At 39.7% G+C, this 15,850-nt stretch overlaps 1 protein-coding gene across 1 annotated transcript in view; it reads left to right on the top strand.

Moving 5' to 3' along the window:
- The window catches only part of TNIP3 (TNFAIP3 interacting protein 3), a 67,991-nt gene extending 52,411 nt beyond the window's left edge, over nt 1-15,580 (top strand). Inside the window, exons 10-13 of the mRNA XM_046657172.1 lie at nt 2,741-2,791; nt 3,680-3,778; nt 6,838-6,898; nt 15,019-15,580. Coding sequence (XP_046513128.1) covers nt 2,741-2,791; nt 3,680-3,778; nt 6,838-6,898; nt 15,019-15,050 — 243 coding nt within the window. The 3' untranslated portion in view covers nt 15,051-15,580. The remainder of the gene's footprint in view (nt 1-2,740; nt 2,792-3,679; nt 3,779-6,837; nt 6,899-15,018) is intronic.
- The last annotated feature ends 270 nt before the right edge of the window (nt 15,581-15,850 follow it).

Here is a 15,850-nt window from a genome sequence, read left to right as displayed (position 1 = left end):
TTACATGCAAAGCTGCCTTAATTTATTTTGTTATCGCTGCAGAAATTATTTTATTTCCTGCCATATTTTAATTTTATTCTTTCTATTACATTAAGCTCAAACTGATGATAAATTGTGTCTAAGATTGGCAGTGTCCTTGCCATTATAGAAGTTTTTAACATAACCAGGAATACGTAACCATCTACTTATGTTGTAGACTATGTTCCACAAATAGTTTTCATTCCTGTGTCATCTATAATTTTTGATTGATATCAACAAAATAAATGTATCATCTAAGTACACTAGGGTATAACTGTGCTTATAAACTAAGGGAAGATCTTGGTGACATCTTAAAACCATCAAAATTTTCTTTAAAATAATGATAGTCCAAACATTTATTTTTCAAAAGTCTCCTTCACTCTGGTAAAAGGATGACAGAATTCACAAAAAGATGTGGTAGATGGTTTAACAATCCATGTTAAATGTATTAACAGCAGATTAAATGGCATAGTCTAGTAGAATTGCCATTACCTTATTTGAATAGCATATTATCTGTAGTCCAAATGGACCATTTGACCAAAAAGGAATTTTTAGGTCAAATTATTCTGGTACTAGTTGCCTACATACCAGAGTTTATTCATTCTATCACTAAGGACGTTTTAAGCCAATGATTTATAAGTTGGCAGTGTGGCGAAGTAAAAACTAATTAGGGATACTCAGGAGTAGGAGGGATTTAGGGGTAAAAGTCCCCTGTTGGTGCCTGCTTTGACAGTCGATGATGACCTTGAGAGAGTTAGTCAGCTTTTCTGTGCTTCCTTTTCTTTATCTGTAAAGTGACAAAGTTGGACTAGATGATCTCTAAAATGTTTCTTATAACTCTAAAACTTCTGTCTCTAAAACAAGTTACCTCACCTCTCTCAGTACACTCACCATAAATATAGATAATGATACCTACGTCACGACTCCACAAAGTTGTTCTCAGGCTTGAGTGAAAAAATCTATACAAAACCATCCAGCTCAGGTCGTGTCTCACAGGTATTTCATAAATGATTGTCATCTATTGGAAGGGGACATTTTTGATTGTTTCATTTAGTTGTATAAGTAGTATGCCACGTTCAGTTCCTTGTAAGGTAATTTTGATGCTTTCTTTCTGCAAGGCATTCTGCTATAGGCTGTAAGGGAATAAAAAAATGATCCTTGCTATTCTTGTCTCAGCTCTCATGCTGTAAAAAGTGTCCTTTTTATGGTCTATTTAGTGCCACAGTTTTCGCATTTTTGTGCTTTTTGTCGATGGTTGCATTGTTTAAAATGACCCCCAATGATAGTGCTGGAGCCCTGTCTCGTGTTGCTAAGCACACAAAGGCTGTGATGTGCCTTACACAGAGGTGTTAGATAAGCTTCATTCAGGGATGAATATAGTGCTGTTGGCCGTGAGTTCAATGTTAAAGGATCAACGATATATATTAAATGAGGTGTTTTTAACAGCAACACACATAAAATAAGATTATATATTGATCAATTAATGAAAAATGGAATCACCAGAAGCTGGTAGGAACCTAATGCTGCATTTCCCTTTGAGCAGTGGTTCAGGATTCACTACTTCAGTGTTCATGGTGACTTTCTAGAACTTGTGCAAATAATGAGCATTGACTGTACATAGTACATATTGGACTGTAAAAAGTTGCATAGTAAATGTATAAAGCTGAATGGGACGACCAAGGAAGGAGAGAATAATTCTGATAGGTGGGACTTGGCAAGGTGCCATGTAGCAGGGGACGGTTGACCATGACTTATAGGGTGTGGGACATGGGGTGTGGGGATGACAATAGCATGACTGAAGAGTCAAAGAAAAACCAGCTTTCTGTAGGTGTGTCAGGTGTGTAGGGAACCCAGGGTGAGTGACTCTGCTGGATGAGGTTGGGCCTTCGATAGTGAGAAGCCATAAAGTACAGCAGTGTGACTTTGAACCAGTTACTCAGCATCACATGTCTCAGTGTCCTCATCTGTAGAATAGGGATGAGAATATGAAGTATCACATAGGAGTGTGGGGAGGATTCAGTGAGTTATCATGTGTAAAGCACTTACATCAGTGTCTGGCATGTATTAAGTACATGTAAAACTTCTGGGCTAGCCCCGTGGCCGAGTAAAGTTTGCGGCTCAGGGTTTCACTAGTTCGGATCCTGGGTGCAGACTTGGCACCCTCATCAGACCATGCTGAGGCGGCATCCCACATAGTACAACTGGAAGGACCTACAACCAGAATATACAACTATGTTCTGGGGGGCTTTGGGGAGAAGATGAAGAAAAAAAAGAAGATTGGGAACAGATGTCAGCTCAGGGACAATCTTTAAAAAAAAAAGTTAATATAAAACTAAAATTTATCGTGGAAGCCTTTGAAAGCGTGGCTGACCAATTCCAATTACATTCACTAAATGATGGAAGCTGTTTCTATATCCATATCTGTGTCTATATCTGTAACTGTATCTAACTATATCAGCCTAAAACTGGGAATTATAACAGCCCCAACAGGTTGGAATAACGGTTTGAAACTATCCAACTTTCCAAGTTTCATTTGGGAATTTCAAGACAGAACCAATGCATGTCTGGAAAATCCCAAACTTGACTGTTTTTGTTGGCATTACTGCTGTCAATGCTTCACCCCTTGGGCTTCTGAGTCGGTCACTGACGGCTGGGTCAAGAATAGTGTTAGAACTAACCATTCAAACTCTTTGATAAACAACTGCTTTTATTTTGTCCATAGATAAAAGCTTGTCAGATGGAGAAAGAAAAACTAGAAAAACAATTAAAACAGGTACGTTGATCCTTACCTAAATTCACCAAGCCCTCTTGTCATGGTTGAAATGGCAACTTTTTCACCCACACGTTTATTCCCGATTGCAACAGTTCCCCATGGTCCCAGCTAAAGGCATCTTCAGGCTCTGCTACAGAAGGCCTGGAATAACCCATGCTTTTCATTCTCGACTAAAATGTCAGTGGACAGAGAGTGCTTGGGAGCTGCCAAGGCCTCTCGACCCTAACGCTCGTGAAAAACACGTGCTTTACAGAACGTTACCTTAGTGTGGGTTCATGCAAATGGGGATTCCGTCATAGACCCACAGACACCTGGGAAATACATTTCCTTGGTATTTCCTGCAGTTGCTTACACAATTTACAGTGGAAACTACATCAAAGATGTTTGCCTTTTGAGAAAATAGAATATTTTCTTGGGCACTGAATCATTCTATCCCACTGGTTCTCTAGTAGCCTTAAGGAATGAATGTTATTTCTCTTAGTTCTTAATTTCCTTTCTGGACTTAGTTATGCCTTAGGAGTCTCTGGCAGCAACTTAAGAAGCTTATTTTATTTTATGGCTCAATGGCTGGTTCTTCTTAAACGAGGACCCTCTGTGAAGATAACTTGCAAACATAAACTGAACTCTGTATGCCTTTCAAGTGTTTCTAGTTTCTTCAAAATGGAAAAATAATTGTAGTTTCATCTTCAGTAAAATCTGGCTAGTGAGCCCCACCTGTATCAGTCCCAGAGTCTATATTGACACGCCTACTATTTTGAGTTACGATTATGCCAGGTTTAGGCTAAATCTTAGGATTTAAACCAAACCTTGGGGTTGTGTGAAGCAAGTATCGGTGTGTCTTCCCAGTTTCACCCACTTCCAATGAATCAACAGCCTTATTCTCCTCAGATGTGTTTCCCAACCTGTCGCTGCAGCCTGGGTTTCCACCTGCAGGATCCATGCGTTCCAACGGGGCCCAGGGCTGTGCAGGACCTACAGAAGCACCCAGTAAGTAAGAACTCTCATTTCAACAAATAAGTGCTTAGTGTTCTCTTTTGGTAAAAACGATCTCTGTTATTCTGGGATTTTGGCACATAATATTGTCTACAGAAAGAGCCTGTCTTTCATGTCAGCCTCTAATTTGCAGTTACAGTGGTCAATGTACCCCATAATTATCTTTGGGACACTATATTAACTGAAAGCTATCCAATTGAGCTATAATTCCTTGAACGAAGATAAAACATTTTATGTGTGTCGTTTTTAATAACATACCTGACTCTACCAAAAGAACATTTTTGTATATAAAAAACAGCAAAGTGAATCCAGCAAAACAGTCTGGGAGATGCCTTTTTTTGTTGTAAACTTATATTGAACTACTACGGGTATCGCTACCTCTGTGCAAAATAGTTTTTGACGTTTTCGAATTGAAAGGATATTCTTAAAGGATCCACGAAAAAGTGACCCACTTAAGTTGCTCTCTATGGCCGTGTCTACCGAGGCAAAATGAAATGAACAGTGGAGCAATTATTTATGAGTGGAATTGATTTGGACAGTCAACCTGAATAAGTCAGACCCAAAGCGCCCACCCCTTCCTTGTCAATAGCTGTAGCCCACCCTTGCCCGTGCTCTGGATGCTTGTTTCCACCCTCTATTTGCCTACATAGACAGAATCTTTATACAGGAAAAAAATTATGCATTTTTCTGCATTTTGGATTTGCTCAGACAACCTCCCTCCCCCTTAGTTTTTATTAATCGTATTTTTAATTATGCAAAGAATCTGAGATTTTCACTGGAATTTTCCTCGCAGAGCATCAATGGACTGCATGATTCTCTCGGTTGCCTGACACTTCTCATACTTTGGTATTTGAGTGTGACTCCAAGCCCTTTCCCAGGGGAGGAGATAATGTCTCTTTGGGTGGCAGAAAGATGTCAGAATTTAATGAGCTTCTCTTATTTGACCCTGGTGTGACACAGCGCCCTGCTGAGAATTTGGGTCTTTCTGTGTTGTTGCTGGTTACTACTGTCTGCTCACCCTCCCCCATTTTTCTTTTTCTTCACATTTGCTGACTTTTCAGTCTTCGCCAGAAGCAATTCTGGGAATCTCCAAACGCAGTTACCATTCCTTAAATTTTTTTCTTTTTCAGAATGTAGAAGTAAATTAAGATTGTGAGAAACATGAAGAGATAGAAATTTACTTAGGAGTTAGCTCCCACAGGTTGGGGAATTGGAGAAATATTCTTGTCAAAGATTAACTATAAAACCAACGAGTCATTCAAGTTTATCTAGAAGTAAAAGGAACTCTTTTCTTCAAATCTTCATTTGTGGAAAGGAGGCAGAAATTTGCCTACTATAAAAGCTCATCAAACTTGCCCTATGACTTGTAAGATCATGTATTTGAAAAAAGTTCCAAGCCATGTAGAATGGCCTACATTTTCAAGCAGTCATCAGTTACACAAAATCTTGGTGTTAACAGTAGAATTGACGAAAACTCCCAGGGTTAACTTTAGAAGAATATTTCACGTTTCACGCTTATTTCTAAGGCAGAATGGAAGCACTTGCAATAGTGTTTGTAAAATTACAGTATTTTCACCTTCTTTTGGCAACTCTTGTGGAATATAAAACTGACGTTCACGTCACTTATACTATGTGTTATTTGAGACATCTAAAAATAAACGAAGAGATAGAAAACAGAGGTGATCTCATTTCCTCTGCTAGCTTTTTCATGGACAAAAGGAGCCATGAGCCTAGGTGTCTGAGTCGGGGTGAAGTGAGGTCAGACTGTACTAAATACAGCGGCCCTTAGTGTCCTGTCCGGTGATGGAAATTGAGGGGTAACTTCGGGGGTCTGGTGGCCCTGTAAATGCTCCTTATTGGCTCATTGTCAGAGAAATTTTCCTGTGTTATTTTCAAGAAGTAATTGAATAATAGAACAAAAGGTCTATGTTCTCTGTGTCTTGGGGACAAGTAGGAGGCAGAGGTGGGCATTGGGAGCAGGAAGACAGACTACCTCACAGGCAGGTAAAGCTGAAATTGCTCCATGCCAAGTGGTTAAATGCAGCGATACGGGCCTTGGAAGTGTATCTTGAAATTCCAGTTTATAGCTTATGATTTAGTCCATGCAACTTGTTTGAAATATTCCCTGATGTTCAATATCTAGCTGTTCTTTTTTTTTTTTCTTGAGGAAGATTAGTCCTCAGCTAACGTCTGCCAATCCTCCTCTTTTTTCTGAGGAAGACTGGCCCTGAGCTAACATCCATGCCCATCTTCATCTACGTTGTATGTGGGACGCCTGCCACAGCATGGCCTGCCACACAGTGCCATGTCTGCTCTGCACCCGGGATCCGAACTGGCGAATCCCTGGCTGCTGAATCGGAACGTGCATACTTAATCACTGTGCCACTGGGCCAGCCCTCCAGCTGTTCTTAACTGGTGTAAACCTAGAAGAAAATCCCAAGAGAAGAATCCAGTCTGCCCTGCCCTCTCACTGCCTCTCTAGTCTAAACTCTCAGAGCAATCTAGAGACTAGTTTCTGCAGAGCAACAGTACCAAGGGGAAGGTCTGTCCCGCTTCACCATCCTGAGCCTCTCTAAGCCATGTCCCCACTTACTGGCTTAGATTTCTTCGTTAAACCACCAGAAAACCTTAAACTTCTTCTTGTTTTCCTGGTCTTCCTGTTGCCTCCCGTGTGAGGGTTTTAAAAAGAGTCTTTGTTGATGGTAAATTGCTTTGTTTGATTTATGGGCTCTAGTAAGTTTTACAAACGTGTTTATACTTCTGCAGATATCCAAAACACATCTGTTTGAAAAGAAAGAAAATATGCCACAATCCCAAAGTAGTAGAGATCCTGGCCAAACACACAGCAGCTTTAGGAGGGGGTCGGGAGATGGTGATGGTGATATTGATGAGGGAGGTAAGAGAGATGAGCGAGATTGGCCACACGTCTGGGTAGAAACTACTTTTGTGTTGTCTGCATTGTAAAAGCCACCGAGACAATTATATTTTTAATGTGCCTCCATGTCCTGTTTGAAGTCCATATTGCTACAATAATGTTTTATTGTTCCACACAGCCGGACTATCAGTGGTATGCTCCTGACCAGTTTCCGCCAGATGTGCAGCAGAAGGCAATTGGTAAGGCCACAGCTGTATGGAGCATTCTTTCATGTTTACATTTTACTGGGATCTTTTGGGGAAGTTTATTCAGCATACATTCATTCGGACTCGGGGAGGACCTGCTATAAGTTGCGTACACAACTTTAATTTGATGCACCTGGGGTTAAATTGAACTCCTTAAGAAAAAAAAAAAAAAACTTTTGAATGCAGAAATGCATGCATCTCAGTTCTGGCTTCTGTTCCTATTCCAGCCTCAGAGTGAGTATTCCATCTGGGGTTAGAAATGAAAACTTTAAGCAGAGCTGTATCATAACAACAACAACAAAGCTCTGGGGTTCTCCTACAAAGGACAGATGCACAGCCACTATTCCAGGTGGCGTTTGCTAGACAGATGTTTTAAATGTCACTGGCAGACAGACAGAGGAAACCAAAGGCTCAGAACTGTGTTCCCTAATGACTAAATGTCAGACTCCAAGCTAGGCCAGGGTTGCCCACAACCCACCTCCAAGTACGCTGGGGAAGACTAAAAAGTCACTTCTAAAAGTACTCACAATCAAGAATACTCTTTTATTTTGTTTTTCTTTGGTTTAGCATTCTCCTCCTTCTTTCTAGAAACTGCTTAAATTCTCTACTGCTTGTTTCTATGGTCTCATGAGACCACCCAGGAGTGGGCTGTATAAACTGGACTATAACCATAATCCCACTTCGATTCTCATCACATATAGACGAAAGTCAGCAATGTCTGCTACATGTTTAAAAATCAATATGACACTCACCTGGGACTCTCAGTTGTTAATATCCAGAGATTTGAATCTATGCAGAAAAGCTGAAGATGAGCCATATTCCAGTTTTAGGCCATACTTGAAATTTGATCTCATTTAGTTCAGATCTGAGATCATAGAATTCTACTTTTCAGTACAAGGAGTCCTCTATGGAGTAGAGGAAAGGAGCCAGGGATGCTATGTGTAGTTCTGTAGATGGTGAACTTCACAAGTCTATGTAAATGGAGGCTCCTAGGGTTGTGCAGTACACAGCTTGGACAGCTGCACATGACAGCACTGGGAGTGGCAAAGTCTGCAGCTTACAGTAGCATCATAGAGAATAAAGATAAAAAGTGAGAACTCTATAATAAAATGTCCAGGTGTTTATCAGAAAACTATGCGACTTGCTTTTTCTTTTGCTTCTATTATAAACACAACCACTGGTTTTAATGAAGTTCTTGGGTTCCAGCTAAAATGGAGAGCTTTTATTAGAAAGGCTTACTATTAATCATAATAATTGTTGCATATCTGTGTTTTTGCAATCTATTGCTATATGATAGCCAAGTTGCCACCCAATTATAATTTTCCATTTTATATCGGTCTGTCATGAATATTAAAGATATTTTCTCCCCGAGTTGGAGAATTCAGTAATATCATAAGGCCATTTATATATCACCATTGGATTCTACCAGAACCAATGTTGCAGAAGCTAATAATTATATAAAATAGAAATGAATCGTGATGACCTTCAGAAACGAAATAAAGTATGCAAAAATAGAATTTTATAGTCAGTGTATAAGATCTACTGATTTTTGTCTAGTTGGGGAGAAATATAAGAGCTTTGCCATGTAGAAACATGCTGTGTGACAGTATCTACAGATGTAAAATCCCAATAAAAAATGGACCTCTGGGGGCCAGCCTGGTGGCACAGCAGTTAAGTTCACATGTTCTGCTTGGGCGGACCAGGATTGGCCAATTCGGATCCTGGGTGTGGACATGGCACTGCTTGGCAAGCCATGCTGTGGTAGGTGTCGCACATATAAAGCAGAGGAAGATGGGCACGGATGTTAGCTCAGGGCCAGTCTTCCCCAGCAAAAAGAGGAGGATTGGCAGCACATGTTAGCTCAGGGCTAATCTTCCTAAAAAAAAAAAAAAAAGGCCTCTAAAATGTACCACCCTAAGTACTTTTAAACCATTGTTTTAATCTTCGCAACAATGCTATAAAGTAGGTTTTATTCTTAGATTATCCTACAGATGAGGAGACTGAGGCTTGGAGAATTTAAGTAGCATGCCTAAATTCCACAGTTAGTAAGATTTAGCGCTGGCATTAGATTCCAGATGCATAGGACTCCAAAATCTGTGCTTTGAGTCTCATCCTATAGTGCCCTTGAAATACACGGGTTGCTATATTAAAATTTTCTAAAACTCTAGCTATAAAAATGAGAATGAGGGCTTTAGCTTGTTATTATATGACTAGTATCTAACCCTCAATAATGTCTTCTTCCTGTGAATTCCTAACATCTATTATCTGTGCTCCTCGCTTGACGTTTAGAACATCACAGGGAAAAGATACAGGACTCTGTAAGAATAAGTAGGTAATAAATACGTTGTGAACTAATCTGTGCTTGGGCAGCCCTGGTGGTCGCTGGTGGGCTATGTTGCCATTTGAAACCTGTCCTTCTCCATACCAGCACAGCTCTGCAGCTAACTGCAACTGGTCTACAGCAGAGAATAGCACTGATCATGGCTAGGGGACCACCACAGGAAGAAATTCCTTGCTCAGAAATCTACCGGTTTGGGTTTCCTATTGCTACTCTTCTAGCTTCCAAATCTGATGCTATTTCAAAGCTCAAGTCAGGTCCTAAGAATTGGGAGAAGATCTGAAATCATCCTTGGCATAAATGTTTCGTGTGCCATTATTTAATTTCAGTAGTGATTCTTGCTATTTTTTGTTTCATTTAATTGGAAACCTCCTTTTAATCTGGAGATCCAACCCAATTGCTCAGAATTCTTAAAAATAATTTTGCGGTATTGATTATTAAGCAAATATAGACTTAGAAATGTTTTGATTATACAGACATTTTTGTTCTGATACTAGTCATTGGTTTATTGTATAACTAATATATTTATTCTCCACTTTCACAAATATACTGCTAGCCAATAGACCCTGTGGTTTTGAGATGAAATACCAAAATTCAAGCAATGGAAGGAAAAATGAGTGGAAAAAATAGACTGTTGCTGATAATCTATAAACAGAAAGTATTTCTTTTTGTTTTTATGTATTTTGTGTGTGTGGGGGGGGTGGGGAGATTGTCCCTGAGCTAACATCTGTGCCATTCTTCTTCCGCTTTATGTGGGATGCTGCCACAGCGCGGCTTGACGGGCGGTGCTAGGTCCACACCCGGGATCCAAACCTGTGAACCCCAGGCTGCCAAAGCAGAGCACACAGACTTAACCACTATGCCACTGGGCCAGCCCCCAGAAAGTATTTCTTAAAATTCTTGCAAATTTTATTTCTGTAATAAATACTTAAGACGTTTTACTTTATATTTATAATGAATTTACTTTATATTTATATTTAAATGAAAATGACCCTTTTCAGCATTGTGGATATTTAAATTAATTTTAGCTAATCTGTATGCTCTATAGATTGTCCTATTTCTCAGTTTTTATTAATTTCTTATCACTTCTGAGAAATTTACTTTTCTGACCCCATTATATCTAGCACATTATATTTTTATCCTAGTATCTTCCCTTTTCATTATTCCTCTTATGACAATTTAACCTGGAATAGTGGCTCTGATGTCTATATGTTAAATGTTTATAGAGCAGCAGGCTTGTGATTTTTAAAAGGTACAGTGGGTAACAGATGATTAAATTTCTTTGACGCCAGTAGACCCACCTTTAACATTCCTGGGGCCTGGACCAAGAATCCATGGAGAACTGCATCCTCTATGTGTAAATATTTAAACTTTATGAATCAAGCTTAGAAACTGTTACAATGTAGTCTGTCCTCCTACCTTGATTAATATACCTGGAAGTTCAGAGTAAAATTTAGAATCAGGCTCAGATTCCAGCCACTGCTGTGCCAGAACACAGGGCACTGGGAGACCTGAGCTGTGGCTCACCCCCTTGTCTTCTCACCTTCCCACTGTGAGGGGTCTTGAGTATGAATCTGAGGACAGCCCAGCTGGCACATTCCAATTTCACCCATATACCCCTCACCACACTACAAACAGCACCTCTTGGCCAGCCTTCAGGCCTGGGGAAGAGGACCACATGAGGCCTGGAAGCAGACCCAAGGTCACTTAGGCAGAAACTTTTGGGGTCTGTGTGTAGGTACCAGGAGCTTGTCTGAGGGGAAGACAGGCTCACATTGTCAAGGAAGGTATGGCTGGAGGAGGGCAGAGCAGGGTCCTCTAAAGAGTGGGGACCCGGTAAAGGTCTCCCTGGCCAGGGACTAACGTCGGTAGGTACTGAGTACAACATAGAACAAGTTGCAGGTCGATTAATTTCCATCTTTGTGGCCAGTTACTGTCTGTGGTTATTTTAGAGTGCTTTGGAGACACATTGAAAATCAACTATTCTTTCAAAACCTAAAGATTTAAATAAAGGTTTTCAAGGCATTTGAGACTTGCTTGGCTTTCTCTCTGCATAGCATTAAATACTGGTGTTTTTATAATTAAAGTCCACAGATGTTAATAGGTTACAGTTGTGTGATTTTACAAAGAACATTTTGACCTCATTTCATCTGTTATCAGAATGGGATGCAAAATGACTTCCATGTTTCTAGAACAATTGCGGCATAGTAGAGTTCATGTAACCTTGAAAACATGTTGTTTGCTTCCTTTGTGAAATGTCAGAAATCTGTGTTTTCTGACTATATTGCATGCCAGTCACTTCTGTATCTTCCAGATTTTTCATATGGTGCAGAGTTGACCTTTGTCTAATAAGTTGGAGCTCGACTCTTACATATTCAGAAAGGCATGAAATGTAGGCATTGAAATTGTGTTGTGAGCAAACATAATTATTTCTTTACAATATAGAAGATCAAAGCCCAGCTATTATAATTAGCCTTTACTAGTGTCTACTAATAACTAAGTAATTGAATACTGACTGAATTCCTTTCCTGTGGCTGCCATAACAAAGCTCCACAAACTAGGCTTAAACTTACTCTCTCACACCTCTGAAGGCAAGAAGTCCAAAATCAACGTGTTGGCAGGGTCACGCTTCCTCCAGAGCCCTTAGCGGGGCGTCGTCCCTGCCTCTTCCAGCCTCTAGTCGCCCCAGATGTTCCTTGGCTCGTGGCACATAACTCCAATCTCTGCTTCTGTCTTCATGTGGCCATCTTCCCTCTGTGTCTGTCTGTGTCAAATTTTCTCCTTATAAGGACATCAGTTACGTTGGAGTAGGCTAATCCTGTATGACCTCATACTAACCTGGTTATATCTACAAAGTCCCTATTTCCAAATAAGGTCACATTCACAGGTGGAAGGGTTAGGACATAAACATCTCTTTTGGGAGACACAATTTAACCCATAACACTAACTGTATGCCAGAATCTATCTTAGGTGCTGTATGTATATTTTCTCACCAACTTTATAGCAAGCCTATGAAATGAGTACTGCTGTTGTCCCTGTTTTATAAATGTGGAAACTGAGGCACCGAGAGAGAATGTAGCTTGTCCAAGTCCACACAGCTGGTTATCGGCTGGAACGCACACAGCCCAGGCAGTGTGGCTCCAAGCCCATGCTATGACCCCTAAGCAATATGGACTACCCCGTGCTGTACGTGGAGCAACATATAATAGTATCATAGTTTGCGTATTTTATTCAAATAAACTCTGATGGTCTTGTCTTGAAAGCCCGTCTGTATTTCACAGTTTGTGTCTTTTTATAACTGTCTTTATATCTAAACATTGCATTGTCAAAATGGCTGCCTTAGTTGGAATTTTCAGTTCCTAGTACTATGAGGAGATAAAGGAACCAGGGCAAATAGTAAAAGCTGCTTAAGAAATATAATAGACAGAGGAAACTTAGGAACCATACTTAGGGTAATTTTCGGTACAGATGGACAAAGAGTTAAGAATATTTTTCTTTTATAAAATACACTACTTTCTTAATTATTTTTCCAGTGGTTAATAGACAATATGAATCAAAATTTAGAGTTATAATTTTATGCCTATTTCTAGATTTTTAGAGAAGAATTGCAGGAGAAATGCCTTCTCACCTTATACTGCTAGAAAGGTCAGCTTCTCAGTAAACTCAGTGATTTTGCTAAGGGAATATTAAATAAAGTGTAAAAGTATATTTATTTGTACATGAATATATGAAAATATAGGTGGTAAATATACTCCTATTCAAACATGGATTTTATAAGCAAATACTAAACATTCTAATTAATAACTATATATATGGTCCGTATATGTATATAGACTACATGTGACTAGTCTAGACTTACTGCATGCATTTTTCTCATCTAGGATCTATCTATCTGTATATTTATATTGTATAAATTGTATGCTATATATAGTGTATATATACAGTATAAGTGTATATGCAATACATACACATAGTATGTATGTGTATGTATTATATGCTATATATATGCGCTATATATAGTGTATATATACTACATATTATACATATATAATATATATACAGATATATATGTACAGATAGATAGAGCCTAGATGAGAAAAATGCACACAATAGATCCAGACTAGTCACAACTCCACCAGGTAAATAAATTGCAATAATTCTCTAAATGGAAGATAGACATCTATAGAGGAAGAAAGCAAGGTATATAGAATATATTGCATCCCAGCTGGGAAGAATGTTTCCTCACCTGGGTTTCCTTACCACTCCTGCCTCAGCGCCCACATTCTAAGAGGTCAGTGCGCTCCTCGAGAGCAGAGCCCCTCCATGCTTTTGACCACTCTGCTGCATCGGTTCCGCCTTCCTTCTTAGTAGCAACTGAACTTCCGATTCTGCTGATCCTGAGTGTAGTCTCAAGACATGGCCTCTGCCACCATGTAGATCTCTGGGTCCTACGCAGATCACAGCAGCATCATGCTACGTAACCTGCCCTCTCATGAACATGAAAGCATGGAGTGTAACAGATACCATCAGTAAATACCCAGGCACACAGCTAGTGAGTGAGATTCCTCACCGACCAGTAAGGCAAAGCCGACTCTCGCTAGCACTGTGAGGACCCACGATTCCCTTGGGGTATCTCTCTTGTCCTAACCTTATAACCACGGAGCCCGGTCCCACGACAGAAGTATCTTCGCACCGTCACTGTATGGGGACACTCTGCCTTCCCTTCAAAAATGAAGACCTGTCTTTGCTTTTGCTCAGATTTCCATTCTGCCATGGATTATGTTGTGGGCCAAAGTCTGTCTCCATCTAAAACATGGGGATGATGGCCCTTGCCCCTATACCTGTTCCACAAGGGTGCTGTAAATACCGCAAAGGAGTTGATTTTTCTCAGTGTTTTAAGATACCTAGTGGTAGGTTTCCTTAATAGAGTAAATCTAAACTTCAAATTGGTCATATCAGTGGATTAAGCTTCTGGGCCCAAACTTATGTTCTCCTAATATTAGATATCTTTTTAATATGATGGTCACAGTTCTCAAAAGCTATTTTTTAAGCCTGGAAAAGAACTTATTCTCTTCCTATTACCAAACTGTTTGTTTAGCATGTTTTTGAAATACCAAATGCAGGGCAGCAAGTATAAAACATTTAATGTATTCTAAGTTGTTTTCATAAATAAGGAAAAAACTTTATTTCTTGTCATTTATAAGACTTTTTTTCTGTTGCCATGAATAGATGTCTTTGATTTTGTCTTCCTTGTGGTATTTATTTGTGGCACTCTATCCAGGTCCTACTAAAACATGCCCTATTTTTCATATTAATCTTCAAGATGCACTAACACTTCTTAAGAACTGTGATCTTTTCTATGGCTTTGACAATTATGTACCTAATACAATGTTTTAAAACTAGTTCAGTCAGCAAGTTATCTTTCCGTGGGGTCAGCACCAAACAAACTAGCAGTATACATGACTTACTTTCCTAAGCAAATGCCTGAGCCACAAAATGCCAGCCAGAACGAGATGTCCTATAGAATGTTCCTCTTCAGGCACGATTAGAACTAGGCCACAACTGATTTCACAAAATGGTAAGCATATGTCAATGCTTAAAATAATAACCCGCCATTTCCCACTTCTTGATTTCTCAGTGTAAACTTGTGGGAGCTCATGAATAAAATCTTTCTTTTTTTTTTGCCTGCCTCGACGTTTATGTTAGCCCTAAGCCAGAAGAAGAGAAATGAATTTTGAATTTGTAATCTGAAAGATTTTCCTGCTGTTTTTCATAGGTTTCTCCTCAGAGAAGAAAGTCAATCAGTAGAAGCACACAGCAGAGGAGCGCGCGGACAGAGGGAGAGCTCAGCGGAGGGCCCTCGTTTTTCTTTTCAGTGTGGCTGTGTCTGCCACAATTGCACATCGTCTACTCCATTATTTGTGTCTGGTAATGTTTCCCTCTGGCATGGATAGAGGAAAAGGCTTGTGACAACTGAGGTCCTGATCCAGTCGGAGGAGCCGCTATTATTAACTAAACGCAACTTCCAGTTGTCTCGAAATGAGACTTGGCAGATGGATTATGCGCCACTTCTTGAAACTCTCTTCAGCACATTGCCGTTGGATTTGCAGAGATGATTTCACGATTTCAGCAACTCCACTTCTAGTGCAATGCTATTGTATGTTGATTTCACTGTATATTCCCCGGGGGAACAGTTTCTGGAGTTGTAAATTTTTGCTCCCATTATATTGAAAGGGGGTTAGTTCTTTAGCCAGTTTAACTGCATAGCGTGTTCATCATTGTTGGCCTGGTGAACCTATAAATAGGCTGCAAGAGTGTATATACTTCCTTAAACTAAATGAGTGGTTCAGTCCGAATAAAATGATAAACTTGAAACTATTCTTTAAACAAGTCATTTCTTTAAGATGATGGGAAATTGCGGGCCCACTTCATTTTCAGGTGGACTGGATTACGAGAGAGGAAGTCCTAACGTGATGGTGATGGCTTTGCTGTATCCATATATACTTATAGAAGTCGTTCAGAGATAAATCGATTTGAAGTTAAATTTGTACTTTTCCTTCTTATGAATTCGAGTAATTATTACTGAAAAACATAACTCTGACTTCTCA

The sequence above is a fragment of the Equus quagga genome, chromosome 3 (assembly GCF_021613505.1).
Source record: "Equus quagga isolate Etosha38 chromosome 3, UCLA_HA_Equagga_1.0, whole genome shotgun sequence".
Lineage (NCBI taxonomy): Eukaryota > Metazoa > Chordata > Mammalia > Perissodactyla > Equidae > Equus > Equus quagga.
The sequence above is the reverse complement of the archived record's forward strand: the minus strand, read 5'-3'. Positions and strand labels throughout refer to the sequence as shown.